The sequence below is a fragment of the Onychomys torridus genome, chromosome 23 (genome assembly GCF_903995425.1).
Source record: "Onychomys torridus chromosome 23, mOncTor1.1, whole genome shotgun sequence".
In the NCBI taxonomy this organism is placed as follows: domain Eukaryota; kingdom Metazoa; phylum Chordata; class Mammalia; order Rodentia; family Cricetidae; genus Onychomys; species Onychomys torridus.
This window is the reverse complement of record NC_050465.1, coordinates 25961513-25985033: the sequence shown is the minus strand read 5'-3', so window position 1 is coordinate 25985033 and position 23521 is coordinate 25961513. Positions and strand designations below refer to the sequence as shown.

Here is a 23521-nt window from a genome sequence, read left to right as displayed (position 1 = left end):
GGGACCTTCCAACTTAGACCCCAGCCTCCTCTGTTCTGCTCAGCATTTTCCTCTGGTTCTTCTCATTCACTGCTCTCTACTTTTGGACAGAGGAGCCTTGTATTATTGTCATTTTCAGAATCAACTCTTTCCCTTCTGCTCTTGGTCTCACCCTCCACCTTCGGGAACTCTGATAGGTCAGTGAGTCCCTTCACATTCAGTCTTTCTAGTCTTAGCAACTGCTTTCTTGGACTGGATGATTTCAGTCCCCATACACAATTACTTTTTCACACTTTGCTCTTAAGGAAGTGATCATGAGTCAACAGACCACTCTTCCTGTGAGAGTTGTGCTTTTCTCTCCATGTTTACTGTCTCCAGCTTGCTTTTTATGGTTGTTTGCCCACTAAACTCTTGATAGTTAAGACTATCTTGCCAAAACCATGATTAATAAAATTCATTGGAGGCCGTTATTTTAGTCTAGTTCCTGCACTAGTCCTCAGCCAGCCAAATCTAACCAGGATGGCGTCACTCATACACGGTGACATATAATCAAATTGAACCTAAAAACAAGTCATGTTTCCAAAAAGATTGGGATTCAGAGTAACCAATCAGAACAGGTCCACTCAACCCAAGTGTTACGAACACCAACTTCTTTGATGTCACCATGTAATAATCTCTGGTTCACTACTCAGTGAATTGTAATGAGTACGTTTACCTTGTCCAGAAAGATCCACTGTCTTCTGGTGTCCAGTCTTGCCATCAAAGAGCTCCATTACATATTTCCCTTTGTCATTTGGAGTGGGCTCATTGATCTGCAGCCAGATCTGCTCCCCAGTGACCCCACTCTTAACTCTGTCTGTGTACTTAATGCCAGTCCCACTGTGAAGGCAAAAGAAAGTGTCATTCCTGATGATCCTTCCTGTTTCTTATCAGGTGATACACCATAAACCTTCATAGACTCCCAGAAAACATGAGGCCTGCTTATGCTGTTCTGTTTCAGGGTCATTATGGGCCGTGAAGCCCAGTACTTGGATTCCAAAGACCTGAAACTGATAGCCTGAGCATCTACTTAACTGACTGCTGTAGCCTGGGCCCCAAGATAGATTTCAAGACCAGTACTTCTCAGCGGCACTAATTACCTTTGGGTTTGCTCGAGTTCATTTCTAGGATTACAGAGATATTTAAAGGTGAAAGGCCAAACTACATACAATTTTGCTGCATATTTAGCACAAATGTTCTGTGGCCAAACTGGTTAAGTAAAGACACATAGCTCAGTGGTAGAGCACCTGCCTTGTAAGCGCAAGGCCCTGGGTTTGATCCTCAGCTTAAAAAAAAAAAAAACAGACACAATGACAGGGACTATCTGGGCATGACATCTGTTGACATGTGTGGCTCCAAAGCTACTTCAAACATAAATACACACTTGGTAGTAGAGTTCGAAGTGAATACAAAGCAGAGTGGCTGTCAAGACCCGTGAGGCGTGTGCTAGGATCCTGTGTGAGAGCAAGTGAGATACAGCCCTTGCCGTTGTGATCCGACTGTGCAGAAACACTGCTGTTACAGACAAAGGAGGCCGTGGCAGAGGGCTGTTCACATATTGTCAAAAGATACTTCATGAAGATTTTGTGAAACTGTGAGGAAATTTTAAAATGCAGTGTAGGGCCAGTGGATGGAGCAGGGTCTAAAGGTGCTTGTTGTCAAAGTTGGCAACTGGAGTGATTCCCTGAAACTCACAGGGTGGAAGGAAAGAACTGACTCCTGCAAACTGTCCTCTGACCTCCGCATGTGCTGTGGCATGTGCGCATGTACACACATGAAACAAATGCAATACGTTCTTTTAAAAAGCAGTATGTGAAATTACCATATATACATATATAGTTATAAAAACTAGAAAAAATTTTCTTTAAATGTGCAGAAAGGGGCAAACAAAACTGTTGAGGATATCATATTCTAATCTATTTTCTAATATCTATAAATGTAATTTCCAAAAAAAACATGTGTAAAGTTTATAGCTTAAATAAAATTTCAAAGCAAACTTACTTTTCATCAAAATATTTTATCTTCCAATAAATAATATTTTTCTTATAACACTACATGCTATAAGGTCATTTATCAATATCTCTGTAACTGTGTTAGCAATCAATGCCATACACTGAAGCAAAGAAGCATGTTTGTCCCTGCAGGCTCTGGCCTGAATGGAGCGCCAGACAGGAAGACAGCCCTCTGCATTACATGAGTCATTTAGTCGTCTGGTTCACACAACGGTGCTTTCTATATGTCAAGTGCTTTGGATAGAATGGGTCCCATTGTTCTGACTTCACAGGAGAAGAGTAAAAGCCACAGAATAAAGTGACTTGCTGAGGAAGATGAAGACAGAGTCAAGACTGACGCCCACTTTAAGGTGTGTTTTTTCTCCTCACTTTGCCTCAGACTTACGAAAAACAATGGTACACTTCTCACTCTCTGAACTTTGTGTGGGCAAATAAACATTTGAGAAACTCGTGTAGAAGAGACCAAGGCTATAGGAAGTTGCTGCCTCGCTACTCCAATGGCAAGTTTCTTAAACTAGATTTTCAATGCGCTCATTTTAAAAAATAACTATGTTTTAAAAAGACACTTTAAATTATGTGTATATGTATTGCGGAGGCTATATACACGTGAGTGCAGGTGCCCATAGAGGCCAGAGGTGTCAGGTTCTCTGTAGCTGGAGTTATAAGTGGTTGCGAACCACTTGACATGTTGCTGGGAATTGAACTTGGGTCCTCTGGAAGATAAGTCTGTGCTCTTAGCCACTGAGCTCTCTCTACAGCCCTTGAATAAATGATTCTTAACAAAAGACACAACTTAAAAATATTGCATTTACCTATTTGATTATTAGTGTGTGTGTGTGTGTGTGTGTGTGTGTGTGTGTGTGTGTGTGTGTACATGCTACAGTGCATGTGTAGAGATCAGACAACAATTTGTTGGAGTCAGTTAGATCCTGGGGACAGAACTCATGCCCAAGTGCCTTTTCCCACTGAGCCATCTCACTGGCTCTAAACACTAAGATACAGTGTTTTGATTGATGATCCAGCTAATTTTGCTCCCTCATTCTTCAGACTGATAAATTATAATGTCCTGGGTGTCACAGAGGAATTTCCTAGGATTCTGGACTATTTTAAATTTTAATTACTCCCTGCAATGTTTTCTGAAAAAAGAGAACAAAGGACCAAAGCCCAAGCATTCCACACTGGCATTTTGCTTCCTATTTTTAGAACTCAGAAAATGCCTAACAGCCCAATCAAATGCCAGCCTGTATATGAGTCAACACTAACAAATGCTTCATGGGACCTGGGTCTGGTTACCTTGTTCAGCTTACTTTTTTCTCTTTTCTTTTTTTCTTCTTTCTTCTTTGTGGTGCTGGGGATTGAACTCAGGGCTTAGTGCACACCAGGCAAGTGCTTTATCACTGAGCTACACCACTAGCCTCAGGCTCTTTTTTAAAATTAATTTTTAACTGATACATGTTTTAATGGGGTAATGTCAGGTCTGCTGTTTTGGTTTCATTTGCTTGTTTTCAGACAGGTTTCGCTCCATAGCACAAGTTGCTCTCAAATGTTTAATCCTCCTGCCTCTGTAGCACTGGAATTACAGGCATGTGGCTGTAATCCACCATCCTTGGCATCATGTGACTTTGACATTGTTTTCTGAGGCAAGATCTTGCTATGCAGCCCAGCTGGCTGGCTGCTCCCTATGTAGCCTATATTGGCCTTGAACTTAAAATTCTTCTGCCTCAACTTTCCAAATATTGTTATTATGGCTGTGTGCCACCATCTCTTCTCCTCTTACTCTGCCCCTCCCTTCCTTTTTTTATGTAGCCCTGACTGGCCTGGAACTCACTATATGGAGACCAGTCTGGCCCCAAACTCACAAGGTTCTGCCTTCCTCTGCCTTCAACTGCTAGGATTAAAGGTGAGCACCACCACACCTGGCCTGCTTATAATTTCTTTATGATGAAAGCTTTCAAAATCCTATAGCTTTTTGAAATAGACAGTGTATTATAGCTAGTCACAGTCACTACACTGCTGAGGGTGGATAAGTGAGATGTAAGATGCTAACACCTGATTATGCCAGCTGTTGTAACCAACAGTGATAAGCCAGGGATCTTCTCAGGATGAGACTTCTATGGGATATGCCTACAAACACAGATTACAGGATACTTGGGGTCTTCTAGTGCACATTGCTTCAGTTTTGTTTCAGATCACATGAGTTGAGTGAAATGTATAGAGGGCTGCAAGCACAGCTCTGGATGGTTGGCAGAACAGAGGTAGCTTATACATGGCTGTCTCAGGTGGAGGCTACATTACAGAGATGTCTATGAATGATGATACTTCTATCACAAGAGAGACATACTGTAGCTGCTGTGGAATAATCCTTCTGTGAATAATTACAGTGAATACACTGTGAATACATAGGCGGCTGCTGCTGCAAGACCATAAGAGTTTATCTGTAGTCAGCAAGGGAGATACAGGATAGAGCCCCTGGGATATCAGTTTTTCTGATTGTTAAATGAGGATGATTGCTCACAAGGAATCACTAGCCAGATGGAGAACATGTTGGACACACAAAATAGGATAGAGGTAAAAGCCAGAAGCCTAAGGACAGCACACAGATGAATAGAAATGGGTTAAGTTGTAAGAGCTAGTTAGTAACAAGCCTGAGTTATTGGCCAAACATTTATAAGTAATCTTAAGTCTCCATGTTATTATTTGGGAGCAGGCAGTTGGAACAGGAAAACTCTACCTACATATGACACCCAAATGTTTGGCTGGAATTTTCACATAAAATCTGATAAATCTTAAAAAAGGGTTCTAAACATATAAGAATGGAGTAAAACACGGCTTCTTGGTAGCCAGATTTTCTGGCTGGGCTCTGTTCACTGGCAGCGACAGAGCACAGATCCTTTAAGGGCCAGCTTAGTACTATCGGCAAAAACCACACTGCTCTTTTCAGAGGCCCTGCTACCAAACACTTAAATGGTGTTTACAAGCAGCAGGTAGCGCACTATTCAGTGGTGGCATGGACCCAGAAACTTCCCAGAGTTGGGTTGGGGCAATAAATGACTCTCAGGGAACTGAGGGGGAGGAGCCAGCCACCAACACGCTATGATTGAAGTTATGCTGCAGTTTTGTTGCTCATGCAGCCAGAAAAGATGGAGATATGCAGTGAGGGCAGATTTAGAGATCCTCTAAATGGTTTACATGTGTTTAAAAATATACATAGGCTTGGGAGAAAGAAAAGAAAGAACATATATAGTCATGGACTAAAAATATAGTTTTAAAATAATAAAGTCCTTAAAGGAGAACAAAGTAATTTAAAAGGAAACAAAGTCATATAAAGATGGAATATACACAGAGTCTCCATACTGTATGTTATTGTGTTGTCTGAGTTTTCGACTGCTGAGGCAGGAGTAATAGCTGCTAAGAGACATTTGATTATAAATGCTAATGGAAGTCAGAAGATACATTACTTTGGAAAAGAGGTTCTGCTTTTATTTCCATAGAAAATAAAAGCCTGTGGATTTGTTCAAACTTAAAGAAAATCAGGTTTGATAGAGGAAGACCCCCCGCCCCACCAAAATCCTGACTACAGATATAAAAAAAAAAATAAGCCTAGAAGAACTATAAGACATGTGATGTATATTTTACCTGCTTAAACACGTAACAAAAAATCATCTTTGGCTGACTTGTACACAATGCACAGTCTACACTTGTATTAATGCAGACTTGTATGTTACCTTTTAAAGTTTATGTATTTTTAGAACAAGGGGACCAGACACCAAGGAAAATGCATGGCCCAGGTGATCCAGCATTTCAAAACGCCTCTGTTACAGTCTCCTCAGAATTCTGCATTCAGAACAGCTTTAGGCTGCTGGCTGAGATGGTCCAGCTTCACAGAATACTACAGCTAAGATAATTATTCTAACTTTTCTGAGTCCCCCAAAGATTACCAGTGCCCCCAATCAACAGGAAGTACTCTGGAAAACTATGCCCACATTACCAAAACTGGGTTATGGATATTTATTATCATTTAAGGGGGGTTGGTTATAAGTTGTTATGGATAATGGTCAGGAAAAAAACTAACCAAAGGAGATTAGAGTCAGGGTTCTTGTTCTGAAAAGAAAAAGTGGGGATATAGAAATGATAGGATAAAAGGGTAGATTGTTGAATCTACTCTTTAGCCAAAAAAGCAAATATTAGTCTTACATATTTTACATTGGTATAGAGTTTTGTATATTGATACAAATTTAAAGTTAATTTTGTTATACTGTATGTATGTTTCTATTCTTGTTTAAGGTATTATGTTTATGCAGCTTATTTAAAAATGTAATATATAATTAAGAAATACAGATTAATAGTCACCTATAATATAATAGTCAAATTTATAGTCATGTTAAGTATGTTTTTCTAGGTCATAAACAGATATATTTAGATAGATGGTCTTCAAACACTTCAAAGACCTACAGAATATGTCATTTAATATGTTTAATAAACTAAAGCTTTTCATGACAGTGAGACATGTCTGCTCCTGGCAGCATGAATCTACTTCAGAGAAGATAATGGGCATTGAAGAAACTACATATGGAGTTTGCTTTCTTTATGGCAAAAGGTAGCCATTTGGGCAAAGAAACTGCCCTTGCCTCAATTACTGACCAAACCAGACCAGTAGGACGCAAAAGAAGGAGACTGCCAAACTTTGCCAAAACAAGGTAGGACAGTCCTTCAAAATTCCCTGCTTCACAGAAATGTCTGTCAGATATACTAGGCCATAGTTGGATGCTCTAACGTTACAGAACCTAGGGTGACTGTCCAGGCAGCCAGATGTCCCTGTCGTTAGGTAATATTTCATTCTTCTGGGGTCTTTGATGGAATTAAAGACTAGATAGTCATAGTTATAGCTTTTCTTAGTTATGATAAAAGATAAATATGTGTAACTTTAGACTCACCAAGATAGGATATATAATGAGTATTTTCTCTAATTTTGTCAAAAACAAATGTACTGTATATTGTAACTGTAATTCTTTTTGTTGTTGTTGTTTGTTTTTCTGTTTTTTGTTTTTCAAGACAGGGTTTCTCTGTGTAGCTTTGGAACCTATCCTGGAACTCACTCTGTAGACCAGGCTGGCCTTGAACTCACAGAGATCCACCTTCCTCTGCCTCCCAAGTGCTGGGATTAAAGACCTGTACCACCATGCCCTCAACTGTAATTCTTAATAACTGTTTTTGTTTTATATAATCTTACTATGATAAAGTTAAAGCCTTCCTTTTTAATTAGACAAAAAAGGAGAAATTCTGGGAATAATCTTTCTGTATACTATGAATATGTTTACTCTCATTGGTTAATAAAAAACTGACAGGTCAATAGCTGGGCAGGAAGTTAGGTGGGAAAGCCAAACAGTATGATGGGAAGAAGGAGGGCAGAGTCAGAGGAGTGGCCAGCCAGATGGAGAACAAGTTGGATGCACAAAATGGGATAGAGTTAAAAGCCACGAACCTCAGGGCAGCACATAGATGAATAAAAATAGGTTAAGTTTAAGAGCTAGTTAGTAACAAGCCTTAGCTATTGGCCAATCATTTAAGTCTTTGTGTTGGTTATTTGGAAGCAGGCGGGCGGGACAGGAAAATTCTGCCTACATGTAGCCATTATTGATACCTCGTTATGCATGCATTGAGGGATAGGCCTAACCTGAAGTAAGGGAGTGGTTATGACCTATGCTCCTCAATATGAACCCTCTTACTTGAAAGGGGTGGGGCTTTTGTTTTCATTCCTATTGGCCAGTGGGGAAAGTCTACCTAGCAAGTCAGTTTGCATTACTTACTTGTGGGACCAGTTAACTTTCAAATCATCCAGGTAGTAAGTGACAAAGGAGTACAGCCGGATGCCCTCCGCTGTGCTCTGGATTTTCAGGTCTGTAGCCGACAAAGCTAAGGAAGAAAATGGCATAGTTCAAGCAGCTGTAAGCTCACCCTGGAAAGAGCATATTCAAGCATTCGCTATGGTGAGGAAATGGTAACTTACCTATCTTCCTGCATACTTCAGTCATCAGTTCTTGGAAGGCTGTAGAGAGTTATAGCCAAAATGTTAGCATGAACATATTCTGTATAAGGTCAAATTTCAAGCCATTAGCTCTCAAAAAGTCCCTGTCTAGTGAAAGCCATTCAACAGAAGGTAAATCTGTTGACCCACTGATAATTAGTGGTTTTTGGTGAAATAACTCAATTTTTATAAGATTTTTAAAAGTTTCTGCTTGTTTTGACTTATTTTCTTGGATTGTTTGTATGAACAGTCTAGAAAAGGCCTCACTTGAGAATTCCAGGAAGCCTGTTGGCTTTGGAACACTCTTTCTTCCGAAGTCTAGGGAAGCCTTAGTTTGAGTAACAGGAGTTTTCTTAACTGTGATATCAGTTCCTAATGAGTTAGCTGTCTAGTTGCTTGGCCCTCCATGGCCCCAGCTCTTCTGGGAGCTGGAAGGCAAACTCTAAAGCATCTGCTGGTTGACTGCAATCCTGCCCTACTGAAGAGGAGAACTGGAGGTTGGGGTGGGGTTATAAGTAGCTGCTTATTGCCAAGCGGTGGTGGCGCACACCTATAATTTCAGCACTCAGGAGGCAGAGCCAGGCGGATCTCTGTGAGTTCGAGGCCAGCATGGGTTACCAAGTGAGTTCCAGGAAAGGCGCAAAGCTACACAGGGAAACCCTGTCTCGAAAAACCAAAAAAAAAAAAAAAAAAAAAAAAAGTAGCTGCTTATTATCATGATCTGTTTGTCCTTAGTAAGTCTGAAAAGTGGAAACCACTGCTTCGTTTTGCTAATAACTGCAAGGCTTCAAATTTCATACCTAAATATTCTTATCACCCTTAACGATGGGCTCTTTTTCAGTATGTTCCTCACAGAAGGTTTTGATCCTAGAACATTCTTGTAGAGTTGAGAGAAAAATGATGATTTAAATTGGAAACGGACTTCTAGTGTGGGCTATAAATTCTCTAAGGATCAAAAGTATACTTTTGATTTCTAGGAGGTCCAAAAGAGAAAATATTTTTGAAAAAGAACAGTAGTTTGCTCTTCTGGAATTTCAATTAAACCAAAATCACTAGACATGAATCAGCATGACTTCCGTGGCTAGCCCAGCCCCAGTCATAATTCTGGTAGCTGTAGAACCCATGAGACAGATCCCAGCAGCTGGTAGAGTCACCTTCATCCACAAGTTTCAGTCTGCTCTTATCTTTTCCTCGGTCATCTTTCAGGATAACTTCATAAAATCCAGCATCTTTCTTGGAAAACTGAGGGGAAAATGAACATTATAGTTTATTACAGCTCAGGTTTGCTTGTTGCATTTGTGTGTATATGTCAGTCTCTGTGTGTGCATATATGCATGTGTGTGTGAGTGTATATCATGTGGGTATGTATGGATGTGTATATAACATTCATGTGCATAGAGGCCAGAGACCAACCTTGGGTATTACTCTTCAGGAGCCATATACCTTCTTGGTTTGTTTTCAACCTTTTATTTTTATTTTATGTGTATGGGTATTCTGACAGCCCATATGTCTCTACACCATATGCATGTTGGGACTGGGTACAGTGACACAGATTTCTAAAGAAATCAGGCCCAAACTATTTTAGTTGAGAAAGGATTACTATAAAGTGAATAGAAGAGAGCATTGGATCCCCTAGGACTGGAGTTACAGGTAGTTGTGAGTCACCATGTGCATGCTGGAAATCCGATCCATGTCCTCTGGAAGAGCAGCTAGTACTCTTAACCGCCGAGCCATCTCTCCAGCACCAGCCTTGTTTTCTGAGACAGAGTCTCTTACTAGGACCTGGTGCTCTACAATTTGGCTGGACTGTCCACAAAGCCCTGGGGACCCCCTGTCTCTTTGTCTCCATCACTGGGATTGTAAGTATGTTCCTATAGCATTCAGATGTAAGCTGTTGTGAGTCCTTTGGGCATGGGATGACTGATGAATCTAGTTTCTGTTGGAAGAATTGTAATCCAGAGCCAGCAGCTTTCATGTCTGTAGCCACCCACCTCTGTGATGAGCAGAGTACAAATGCCATCCTTAAAGTCATGCTTCTCATCCACTGATATCTCCCGCTCATCTTTGTACCACACAATGTGAGTCTCTTTTTTAATATTTGCCACCTGTAAGAAGAATCATAATTGCCCTCCTTGAAATAAAGAAATAAATGTTATTTTTATGATAGTAAGCAGTTTTTAATACATTGGGATATTAAAGAAAAAACCCTGAACAAGAGTCAGAAGAAACAGATTTATAAAGACATCAATACCAAACTACTGTAGTAGAGAAAGGGTTACAATAAGCTGAACACCAGTGAACAAACCTAAATCAATAGGATCTCTATTTCCAGTGGTAAAAGTTGTCTTAATATCTTATTTCCATGACAAATTCAATAATGCTACGTTGGGTAGTGGAACTACTTTTCACATGGACATGCAGGACCAATTGGAATAGAATGGGAACTATCCTATAGCCAGGCTTATTCTCAAAGCAGTGGAGAAATTGGTAATCAGGCCAGTTTGTACAATACTAAATTGCTTCAAACCAGCATAAAATTGATGCCAAGTAGAAGCACTATGTACCCATTAAATCAAGGGATATCAAAGAAGTAAAGTACTCTCCAACTTAAAAAAAAAAAAAGTCATTGCACCAGTGAGATATGGTGGTACAGTACAATAGTCCCACTGATATCAGAGGACTGCATGGCCCCAGGAGTTTGTAAGCAGCCCGGCTAACTTGTGAGACCCTGCCTCCAGTCCAAAGTTCTTAAGTAGATAAGAAAAGAAAGGATGCCATATATACTAACATAAATGCTTAAGTAAAAATAAAAATCCCAAATCCAAAGAAAGTCAATTCCTACAGCATTAAAATAGTCTTTCAGCAGAATTAACGGGATAAGTAAGCTCCAATATATAGCTAAAAATTTATAAAAGAGATAAAGGAAGATTACAAATATATGTATAAAGGAAGTAAGGTTTAATAACTTACTTAGCAATTTTGAGAAGATGCATTTAGATCCTAACCCATACATACATCATAATATAAATCTCAGATGGATAAAACCATTGCATATTCTTAGAGGGACCCTAAGCTTTTTCTACAACATTTTTCATAAAGAAGAATATATTCATGTATTTCTTGAAAATTAAAATTGTATGAAAGAGTAAAGACTTCATATAGATCAGGAAAACAAAACAAAAAACCCTAAAAATCCCACTGACAACTGGTAAGAGGATATATGACTGCAAGAGAAACATGGGGAGATGTTTACTTGTGGTAGTTTGAATGAGAATGATCTCCATGAGCTCATATATTTGAATACTTGGTCCCCAGTTAGTGGAACTATTAGGGAAGGATTAGGAGGTGTGGCCTTGTTGGTGGAAGTATGTCAGTGGGGTTGGGCTTTGAGGTTTCAAAGGACTCCAGGCCATTCCCAGTGTGCTCGCTCTGCTTTTTGCTTGCAGTTTGACATGTGCACTCTCAGCTATTTCTATCACCATGCCTTTGCTCTGCCATTATGGACTCTAACCGTCAGGAACCATAAGCTCAGTTAAACACTTTCTTTTATAAGATGCCTTGGTCATGGTACTTTATCACAGCAACAGAAAAGTAATTAATATGTTCATTATAAACAAGAGTATGTATGTTTTGCTACATTGAAAGAATTTCAGCTGGGTTGTGGATGTAGCTCAACGGTAGAGTGCAAAGCCCTGAAACACACACACACACACACACACACACACACACACAAAAAAAAAAAAAAAAAAAAAAAAAAAAAAAAAAAAAAAAAAAAAAAAACAAGTTCATCTACTAAGTGAACATAAGAAGCAATATTGTTTAAACAATAGTAAAGTCCGTAAACAAAAGGCTATTAATTGGTTTCTAAATTATAGAAATCTATTGTGTTACTAGGAAACATTGATAAAGATAAACCAACTTGAAAATCTGCATCTGGACTGGGAAAATGAATGCTCTGAACTTGCTGAGCATACCAATCTTTTTTAAAAAGACCATTGACAATTCCTCCATTGACTCCAGTCTGTAGTAGAATATCTTAAGGTGTGTTACTTTTGTTTATATTGCATTTGTTTAACTCTGTGAAGCTATGTTACTATGCCTGTGTAAAATACCTGATAGTCTAATAAAGAGCTGAATGGCCAATAGCAAGGCAGGAGAAAGGATAGGCTGGGCTGACAGGCAGAGAGAATATATGGAGGGAGAAATCTGGGAGGAAGGATCGAGAAGGAGGAGGACTCCAGGGGCCAGCCACCCAGCTACACAGCAAACCACAGAGTAAGAGTAAGATTTACAAAAGTAAGAAAACAGGAAAAGCCCAGAGGCAAAAGGTAGACGGGATAAGTTAAGGAAAGCTGGCAAGAAACTACGGCAAGCTAAGGCCGGACATTCATAATTAAGAATAAGCCTCCGTGAGTGATTTATTTGGGAGCTGGGTGTTGGGCTGCCACAAAAGAGTAAAATACCAATAACACCACCAGTCCCCAAAGGCAGCACAAGGTGAGACTGAGAAGCATAGCTGGACACACTCAGCTATGTTTCTGTGCAAATCTCATGACTTAGAGAAGTTCACCAAATAAGGCAGGAGTTGGGGTGGGCCAGGAATAATCTACCACTTAGAACACAGGTTTAGCCTAAAATAAAAGCAATGTGTGGCATTCTGAGATTGACTGGAGGTGGCCATCCCTAACCAAAAAGTCCAAACCAAGCACTCCACAATCTACAAGTTTCTAAGCATATGTGTCTTAGTTAGGTTTTTTATTGCTGTGAGGAAACACCATGACCAAAAAGTAAATTGGGGAGGAGAGGGTTTATCTGGCTTACACTTCTACATTGCTTTTCTTCACTGAAGGAAGTCAGGACAGGAACTCAAACAGGGCAGGATCCTGGAGGCAGGAGCTGATGCAGAGGCCATGGAGGGATGCTGCTTCCTGGCTTGCTTCCCACGGCTTGCTCAGCTTGCTTTCTTACAGAACCCAGGACCACCAGCCCAGGGATGGCTTAGCCCACTGTGGGTGATGCCCTGTTTGAGTGCTGATCACTAACTGAGAAAACGCCTTACAGCTGGATCTCATGGAGGTCTTTCCTCAACTGAAGCTCCTTATTCTGCAGTGACTTTAGCTTGTATCAAGTTGACACATAAAACCAGCCAGTAGGGCATGGAACCACAAGTGGAACATCCATACCACCAAGCCTTGCTTCATGTGCAAAATTATCCCACATAGTGCGTGGCACGCCTTCAGGCTATGTCTAAGTATATGGGAACATAAATGAACTTTGTACTTGGATTTGAGTTCCCTCAGACATTTCATTACACAAACAAAATAAAAAATATTCCAAAATCCAAAACAAAATTCACCCTAAACCCCAAGTACTTCAGATCCAAACCATTCTGGAGAAGGGACCCTCAAGCTGTGGCTTAAAGAGCCCCTGTCATTTTGTAGTTGGGGATGACACCAGGCCAGTCACCTTCCTCAGCATATTTTCATGTTGTTTTACTCTGTTTCTTACCAACCGAAGGTTCCACAACATTAAAGGGTAAAGTATCTGCTGCTCATCACTTTATATTAAATAAAGGAAGTGGAAAAAATGGATCCTTGTTCCACATTCAGTTTTATCCTTATTTCTCCTGAATAAAATATTAAAAGTGCATCCATCTCTTACCTTGCATTTCAATAGTACGTTACATTCACCAGTCACTTCCCAGCTCAAATACTCAGCAAAATGTGGGCCTACAAAATTTTAATGACATAAGCAATCCTTTAATCAGCTGCATGTGCAAGATCAAAGCTCATCCTTGAATCTTGAGGTGACTTAAGTCTGAAGTCAGATTTTCTTAAAATTATGGATTCAGTTTTTAAATTTTTAATGTCTACATATTTAATAATAACTATTTAAATTATTTTTTCACCAAGCATTAACATAATCAGTGCTGTTCATTTAAATTTGCTATAAAAATAGCCTTGGAATATTTTATACAAAAAATTTTTTATTTTTACCTTGTTTCCTGATCCATTCTTGTCGCTGGAATTCAGCCTCTTTCTGGAGCTTCTTGTAAACTAGAAATTGAAAAACAAGGAAGTGTGGAATTGAATTGAGCAGCACAAACGCACATGATGCACATGATGATGAAATGCACATGATGGACATATGCTAAGTCGGCTATTTTCATTATATCATACTCAAGATTGTGATGGCCCTACTTGTTCTGATTTATATATAGAGAGAGACAGCCTTTGAAAACTAAATAACTTTGTGTGTATGTGAGTCTGTGAGTGTGTGTGTGTGTGTGTGTGTGTGTGTGTGTGTGTGTGTATGTGTGTGTGCACCAGAAGGCCAAGACAGGGTCTTACTATGTAGCCTTGACTGTCCTGGAACTTAGGAACAGGTTGGTCTTGAATTCACAGAGATCTGCCTGCCTCTGCTTCCCAAGTGCTGAGATTAAAGCCACGCACCTAGCTTTCCACCTTGTTTTTTAAGACAGGGTTTTTGGGGTGGAGAGATGGCTCAGTGATTGAGAGTGTACATTACCCTTGCATAGGACCTGAGTTCAAGTCCCAGCACCCAAAACTAGGCAGCTGATAACCACTTATAACTCCAACCTATTTCTCTGCATACCTACACAAAAACAGACAGGTAAAGAAAATCTTTCTAACTAAACCTGGAGCTCACTGATTTGGCTAGACTTGCTGACCACAACCCCAGGGATTCTCCTGTCTGTTTCCCAGCACTGGGCTAAGTATATGCTGCTATGCTGGGCTGCTGAAGTGGGTCCTGGTGGTCTGAACTCAGATCTTATTTTTTGCACAGCAGGCACTTTTCTGACTAAAACCATCTCCCAGGCCCCAAGACTAAATAACTTTTTCAAAGTCATAAAGCTAGAACATGATGAAACCATACTGGCTGTTACAAATATAGACATCTATCCATCTTTTGCAGCTTGTGAAGTGCCACTTTTTAAACCATGGTGGTTTTCACAGATGTTTATTACAGCTGACCTCTACCATCTAGTTATAATATTTGATTGACAGATTTGGCACACATTCCGTACTTTTACATTTTTTTCTTTCCAACGTTTAATAATTTAGAGCAATCACATATTGTTAAAATAGTGTGGTTTGTTACTGAGACATATATATATATATATATTTCTGGCTGTACTGCAACTTCCTAGATTGGAGAATTTAGTAGTGCATACTTGTTTACATATGAAACTATTTAAGTCCAACCTTGCCTGAAAGTCAGGAACAATTTTGGGTGTTCTTTCAAAGTAATGTTCATTTCAAGGCAATGGGATACCATGGAAAATATTGACTAGATTTTGTAATTTGATGCAGGAATTCACTAAACAGTTCCAGTTGCCAGTCACGGGACCTCTTTTAAGTCATGAGGTATTTGCTCTGAAGTAAGTAGCCAAGTGTCCATTGAGTGTCCCTCAGAATTCATACCGTCTCCAATGAGAACAAGAGTAGAATGGCCGGTTGCTTTCCCATCTTGGATCTGGAATGTATACGTTCCCTCGTCCTCGTCCTGCAATTTCTCCATGAACATCTCAATCACGCCAGTGTTTCGGTCAATGTGCATCTTGTATTTCTTCAATGTAAAAAGATGAAAACAGGAAATCAGAGAGGCAAACATTTGAAGACAATAACCCCAAAACAAACCACAAAGAATCAGAATTTTAATATTTCTAAACAACTAAGCAAATTGTTCAAAGATCTTATTCCTGGAAAAAGAAGCACTATGTGGGTGTATGAATTAAACAGGAATTGACTATGAATAGATTGAAATCTCAACAATAGGGTCACCCAAACAAGACCTTCACAGTTGATATGCCAGTGAAGATGGGGGAACCTCACATGGCCTCATCCCTAAATGAGAGTTACAGGCAAGCAATGGCTGCCAAGAAAGAGAGAAACAATCCTTTCCTAGGACACACCCCATAGGTTACCCAGTCCCAGGCAGTCATCCCTAAATACAAATCTATACAAGCCACACTAAAGGGACTCAGCATGTTGTTTAAGAGCTCATGGATCTAAATGGGGGTAGGAGGACGTGGAGGAGGTGGAGGGCAGGTTAGAGGGGTAGAAATGATGTCTAAATAGTACAATGGATGACATTTAAAAAAAAATTAAACTGTTAAAAATAACTATTTTTAATTATAAAAAGTAGGAGGGAAGCCTACCGGCCCTTCAAAAATTTCCTTCTCATTAAATATATAGTTGACTTTGGCATTGCCAGACAGCTTCTCAGCCTGCATCCAAAACCGGACCTGACCTTTCTCCAAAATTTCAACTGCCAACTCTGACTTAGTTGGGACAGCTAGGAAAAATAAAAATAGACATAGTAAGTCATCATACTGGCAAACAACAATATTGATACAGACATTCTAACAAGTGAAAAAAAAGTCAATACCAATAGCAATGTAGATCCCTGATTCCTGCAAGACCCAGAGACAACGAGCTTGTTACGGGGAGACCTCAGGATAAGGGGCAGAGGCCTTGGCTGTCATCCTGGGGATATCACCCCTTTTGAGTCATAGTTGTCCCAATTGTCAAAACAGGGAAGATGCAGTGATCTGTAGGGGGACTCTGGTTCATGTCTGTGACTCTCTGCTGCAGCTTTAGTCAAGGTTATTCAAGGTCATACACAAGGAAAAATGAAGAAAGTTCTTAGTTGACCCAGGATGGCCAGCACCTAGCCCCAAGTCTGCTAGGAACAAGCTGTGTAGCAGCCAAACTGCAGAGATGGCTTTCTTTGCATTTTCCTCTATCTACTCCACAGAACCAGTTACAGATTTGCTCTGCTTGGACATTCTGCACTCAGAGAGAGAAGATGGGCTTTGGAGCTGAAACATGACCTTAAACAGTTGCTCCCGACGGGCGGTGGTGGCGCACGCCTTTAATCCCAGCACTCTGGAGGCAGAGCCAGGCAGATCTTTGTGAGTTCGAGGAAAGGCACAAAGCTACACAGAGAAACCCTGTCTGGAAAAAACAAAACAAAACAAAACAAAAAAACCCAGTTGCTCCTTCCTTAAGTCTTATGGACCTCACCTGTCAACACAGACATTGTATGCCTCACTTGGCTATCAGACCATTAACTATAGTACAACAGGATACATTAAAATTGAGGATAATGATCAGTAATTAGAAGTAAGTTCTCTGTCCCCCACCAAGTTTACTGATGAGAAAGATGAATGCTAAGTAAGAGTCATGACATCTAGGCCACAGAGCTAAGGCCGTGATGATCCCTGCTATCCTATGCTGTTCTTTGTCCCAATTCCATTTCTCTGATGAACACTATGGTTTTCCAGTGTGAATAAATGTCTGAGTGGAGCAGATAAAGACAGTTCCCAAGACCAGAGTCTAACCCTTGCTACAACTAAGTCTTGAGACTAGAAAGGATCTTTTAGAAAAGTCTGGAGATCCCATCATGGAGGTCCTAATACATGGGTGATGTGACTTGGAGTGGCAATGTGAAGGAAAGGATTGCCCTTCTTGAGAGCTTTTGATGCTCTGTCTGCTCTGAGTCCCAAGAATATCATCTAGAGGAAAACAGACCACCATGAACGGCCACTGAGGGCCCAGAGCAAATACGGCATGTGCATACATGGAGGCAGACTCTGACATGGTTATGGGAACAATGCTAGAGTCAGCCCCTCGGCCTAGATCTAGAGTTATTAGATCTCCTGGCCTTGTGTTCTTAACCTCTAAAATCAAACCACCAGAATACAAACCGTTTCTGGGTCAGGGTGTGTCCCAATGGCACATTCTATCTAAATGCCATAGAAAAAGCCTGGCATGTGATAAATGCTCTATACATGTTGGCTATTAATGTTTTGGTATCTATTTTTTCCTCCAGTTGCTTCAACAATACCCTATAACTACAAAATATAATGTGTTGACAACTAGGAGACACATAGCACTGTCTCTATATTTATGGATATATGCTTATGTGTGTGTACACAGTAATTGTGTGGGTGGGACATGAGCAAATGTCTCCAAGTGAAGCGCTATGAGGCAGGATGTTAATGAGACTGCATATTCCACCCTCTGACTCACCACACTGTAGCTGAACATTGTTACTGGCAAAGCAGGCCATATTATTTTCAGTTTTTACATCTATACTTTTTATTTATCTTTCCCTTTTCTCAGACCCAAATTACCTTCTCTGGAAGTTTATTTGTTCTAGAAAACATATTATTTGTATATTGAAGGCATATGCTTAATGGCTTTCAAAGTATTGTTGAAAATGGCCTTACAGAAGAAAGTTTGCTGTATTAAAGGATAAAGGAACAGAATATTTCAAATTTTACATTCAATGAGAAATGAGACACTTAAAGCCTTATAAATCTCAATAAAAACAACCTAATGTTCTCCTTGACCAGGAGGAAGTGGGTGTGACCTAAGAAATGAGATGTGCGGCTCTGACCCTGGTGGTGGATCTCTGAAAATGGCCCTTTCGTGACGTCATCACTGTGGCTGGGGGAAGAAAACACAGGAACTGTCCTATTTAAAATGCGGTTTCAAGGCTCTAAGAAAAACTCCACTGGATTGGGGACCTGATAGTCATACTCGGAGTTTAAAACATGCCCTTGTGCTGGGCTCTCCCTGGGTGCCAACCGTGTTGTCCCAGCTGGTCTCTAACAAGGAAGCCTGAGTTTGCTGTCACCCTGTCTCCAAGCAGCAATAGTTAGGATCCTTGGGCTTACACAAGATCATTCATTTCAGTGGAGCTGAGAACAACGGGAGTTAGTTATGACTTCCTTAATTATACTGTCTCCACAGGAGGCCCAGGTAATGTGAACCCAACAGTGACGCCCTGTCTTCACTTCTTCACCACTATCTTTTAACCTAAATGGAAATGTTGTTGGGGAAACAGTTGCCTGGATACGTGAACAGTGTTTACTAATTAGATTAGTGCTTCTTTCTATTTCTACCAGGCTTGAGTAGAGGATGTAAACATGTACCTTAGAAACAGCTGCTTATTAGGACCTAAGAACTGTCACAATGGCCAAGCCTATAGAAAGAAACCAAAGCCTGGGCAAGTGGAGATAGTTTGCTCAGGGTCACAGAGCAAAGAATGTCCAGGGAGGCCTCCACTGTCCCTATAGTTTTTAAAATTAACTTTTCAAACACTATCCACAATAATATTTTCCAGTTTTACAGATAATAAACACACAGATGAAATTAATGCCATGTGCTAAGATCTCCTGAAACTCCATAGTTACAAAGGAAAAAATACATGTAAGCATTGAGGAATCTTTTAGATCCTTAATTTAAAAGAGGGAGCATATTTTACCACTTTTTAATCTGCTTTCTCAAACACTAGATTGTGTTTCTCTGGAGGTGTCTCTACTTTGACCAATGGGTAAGAGATCGTTTCAGGCCAGTGAGCCTTTTAGTGTTATTTTCTTTCTCTTCTCTTAGGTGTCAGCTGCGGAGTTTAATCTTTTATATGGAAGGTTCCTTATATAGGGACTTGTAAATAGTTCAGAAGGGCTCTTCTTCTGAATGAGGCCCTTTACCCTATTTTCCAAGAGTATATGAGTATAAAATGTTGTCTTTAGATTGCCTTTGTTTAGAGTTTTGAGTATTCTATTACAAGCCAACATTATAGACTTGCCTAAAATATATAAATGAGTATGTTTAGAAAATACAAATGTGATCCCAAAACACATGGGTCAAAACTGAAGAATATACCACTCTTACTACATCTACAGACCCTCACACTGCCCTGTAGAATGAAGCATGAGATGTGTTTTCTTTCTACTCCTTTTCCTTTCTCTTTCCTCCTGTCTTTCTTCTCTTTCTCTCTCTCTCTCTCTCTCTCTCTCTCTCTCTCTCTCTCTCTCTCTCTCTCTCTCTCTCTCTCTCTTTCTCCTTTCTTTATAGACAGGGTCCCCAGTAACCCAGGCTGGCCTCTAACTTCCTATTTTTCTGTATATCCCCAGATGACCTTGAACTTCTGATTCTCCTGCTTCTACCTTTCAAGTGCTGGGATAACAGGTGTGTGCCACCACATCTGGTTCAAATCCAGGCATCTGTGGACGTTAGGAAAGCACTCTACCAACCACAGCCCCATGGAGTACTTTTTTCTATGTTAGTATCTTGTCATTTCTGGAGAAAAATGGCAAAGAAAAGTGTCATTTCTAGAAAGTGCTTCTGTGGATACTGGCTTGAGATGTATACCCTAAGGCCACTCCCTGTCTCCCTCTTCACTCCCTCCCTCCTCCCATGCCTCCTTATCCCCCACTTTCCTCCCTTAGTCAGGTTTTACTATGTAGCTCAGACCAGACCATGAACTCAGGTTTCCCCTGCCTCCATCTTCAGCTCCTTTTTTACACTCTTAGGTCAAGACAGGTTTCATTATTATATTGTCTGGTCTGGCCTTGAACTTGAGCTCTGTAGCCCAGGCAGGCTTTGAACTTGCCTTCTTCCTGTCCCCGCCTCCAGAGTGACTAAAATCACAAGACCGTGCCAGCAGGGAAGGCTCTGAACTGCTCTTAATCTCCTCTGAGCTGTCACTTGTTCTCCTGCCGAAGCTGAACTCTGGGAAAACTGCTAAAATCTGAGACGGCACTGAGGACACTTACTTGGGAACTTGTGTTCCTGGCTGAGGGCAAGCAGACGTTTCATTTCTGAGTGGAGAAACAAAAGACAAAGCTTTACCAACTAAAACAAGTGTCCCTGGATGACGACTGGAAAACTAAAGCAACATTAGACTTGGGAGTGCACAGATTTGAAACTTACCTTCTTCATCTATCAAGTAGCTTGATGCTATCCCATCGGTGTCTGTCACATCACAAGAATAGGTGCCCAGGTCGTCCATCCCGAGGTCTTTGAAGGTCATTTTTGTCCTTCAAGACAAAAATACTTTTCTTAGAAATGAGACTGTGCGTGGTCTGTGGGGCTGTCAACTCATCCTGTCTCTGATCCCCTCCACATGATACTCCCTTCATGTGGAAGACTTGTCATGTCCCGCCCACCTCCTCATCCCCACTGAGCCAAAGATTGCTAGCTCTTGGTGTCTTGGGTTGAATGTCATTCCCACTAGGAAGCCTTTCTTGACCTCTTGTAGGATGATGGGGCACAGGTATGAACGCCTCATCCCCACGCTATGCTGCAGATATATAATACACGTCCTACAGAAGGACATTTTCCTGATGAGCTGGCTTTTCTCCTACAGGGCAGACCGCAGGTGACTCTGGGTGTTTCTGTGCCATTCCTGTACTTCTCTTTTCAGAACTGACACCACACTGGATTGTCCCCATGTGTAATGCCTATGCCTTCAGAGCTAGGCTTCTGTTTGCTTTCTGTTGTGTTCCTGGCACCCAGCACCTTGTCTGGAACACAGCATATGAATTAATGAACAGATCAATACTCTATTGCTGTGTTTTCTCTCTTAGGCAAGCTCCATTACCAGTTGTGGTACCATCTAAGATCAACTAAACATTTAAATGTTAAGTGAATAAACCAGAAGAAAAGTTGATTGTTTTTTTTTTTTTTTCTTAAACCAAATGTGTTCTATTCCAAGAACTATACATTAGAAAGTTTATTTTAAGGCTTAACTGGCTATATAGTTTTATAATGCCATATATAAAATAGTTATGAATTTATCTTTTCTGTCCAAGGAAGTTAGGAAGGGGGCAAGGAGTGTATTTCATGTTCTTACAGTGAAAATGGAATGTGTTATTAGATAGAAATATTCCTTACTTATTGCCTTTGCTTTCAACTTCCAATCGTGGAGAGTCTTCAGTAGGTACATAATCTTTGGACCAGACAAATTCTGACTTGGGAGTCATCTGATCACACTCATAGTTCAAGGAAATGACTCCATCATCGTCCACATTTACAACAACCTCTTTGGTACCTAAAAGGTCATAAAGAAGGCATTTGGGACTTGTGATAGAAACAGTCACAGAAGAATTCTTGTGTTGAGATGCCTTCCTTTATTTATCCTTAGACCAAGGCACTGTCTTTGGGCCAGGGATAGGTCCCCAGTGTTCACTGCAATTCATCTTCCATACTGTACACATGGAATTAAATGAATATGTCATGTTTCCTATGTAAAGTCAACACCACAGCCCACCTTGTCTGTCCAGCACCTAGGAAAAGTTGATTGAAATGGAGGTGAGGGAATGGATTTGATTGTCATTATGAATAAAGTCTTAGGCAAAGGAAAAGTAGATTCATGACTTTTGCTTCAATAAATCTCCCAAATAAAATAACTCTAAATTATTTTCTTTTAAAATCAAGAAATCTTGATACTCATTGTATCTCTTGAACTTTATGTCCATTTAAATTTTAATATGGTTCAGTAATAATCTTCTCTAGCTTGCTGTTATTTCAGACATCTTCAAATTGGTGAGGTTGTGGGGTGAGTAGAGAAAGTTCCCACATACATTCTTTCTTTGAAAATAATGTAACTTTGGATGAGAGAATGTAGGCAATACTTTCTAGTTTCTCCTGGAATTTCTCTCTAGGTTTTTTTTTTTTTTTAATGTCTTTCTATCCTTTTCTGGTGACCTACTAGATACAGAATTTATTAAGGCACTGGCATCCAATATAGCAATTTAAAGTTTGTACAGCAGCACATCTATTGCCAAATCCAGTTTGAAAGAAGCAAATGTGCTTAATTTATACAAATCCAGTCAGTCATCAGCTCAACTTGGTTTGTTTTAATATATTAGGGAAATTATATTTAGTCTCAGGAAGATATAGTTTTATTCTTTTTCAAAGTACTAGAAAACTTTCCTATAGATTTGTCTCTAGATGCTATCACTAAAGTTCATCATCCTGGGCACTGTCCAATATAATAATCATCAGTGTGGGTGGGGGAGTGTCAAAGTCCTGCTAAGGACGTTCAAGAGGAAACTGAGCCCAGACAGTGAGTAACTCAGGATCTTGGATCCTGATTCTGATAGTTCATTAATTTGTGTTCTTACTGATGGCAATGCACACTTTAACTTCCACATCTGTATACACATCTACAACATGATGGTTAACACATGTAAAAAGTAGAATGAACACTAGTTCTAGCAGGTTCCTAATGTCTTATTTTTAACAAATGCTCATCATCCTATTTGACTCACAGGTGACCTAAAATATCAATAATTAAATGCTTAATTGTTCCTTAAGTGAAGCATCTGTCATGTAGTCCTTGAAAGTTGCAGGCCTTGTCCTATTTCAGTTGCTGATAGCACATGACTAATCCTAACACCCATGTTGTAAAGTACTGGACCAATGTGCTTATTGGAATTTAGGCAAAGGCTGGCGCTGAAGAGTGTTTGGGCCCAGGTAGTATTACAAGAGTTTGCAAGAGTCACTGTGAGAATACAAAGTCAACATATTTGTATTTCTGTATTACTATAATGAGGATAGAAATGATAGGCATTGACTAAATCTTTTTCCCTTTTTGCATAGTGTCTACTTTGGAAGCATTACCAATTATTCATATTAATTATTCT

At 40.1% G+C, this 23521-nt stretch overlaps 1 protein-coding gene across 1 annotated transcript in view; it reads right to left on the bottom strand.

Annotated features, from left to right (window-relative positions):
• The window catches only part of Myom1 (myomesin 1), a 118709-nt gene that overhangs the window by 8438 nt on the left and 86750 nt on the right, over positions 1 to 23521 (bottom strand). The window contains exons 22-33 of the mRNA XM_036173634.1: positions 21768 to 21924; positions 20805 to 20911; positions 20648 to 20692; positions 16238 to 16374; positions 15501 to 15645; positions 14052 to 14111; positions 13717 to 13784; positions 10047 to 10160; positions 9210 to 9297; positions 8038 to 8076; positions 7838 to 7943; positions 695 to 858 (exon numbers count right to left, since the gene is read on the bottom strand). Of these exons, the coding sequence (XP_036029527.1) occupies positions 695 to 858; positions 7838 to 7943; positions 8038 to 8076; positions 9210 to 9297; positions 10047 to 10160; positions 13717 to 13784; positions 14052 to 14111; positions 15501 to 15645; positions 16238 to 16374; positions 20648 to 20692; positions 20805 to 20911; positions 21768 to 21924 (1230 nt within the window). The remainder of the gene's footprint in view (positions 1 to 694; positions 859 to 7837; positions 7944 to 8037; positions 8077 to 9209; positions 9298 to 10046; positions 10161 to 13716; positions 13785 to 14051; positions 14112 to 15500; positions 15646 to 16237; positions 16375 to 20647; positions 20693 to 20804; positions 20912 to 21767; positions 21925 to 23521) is intronic.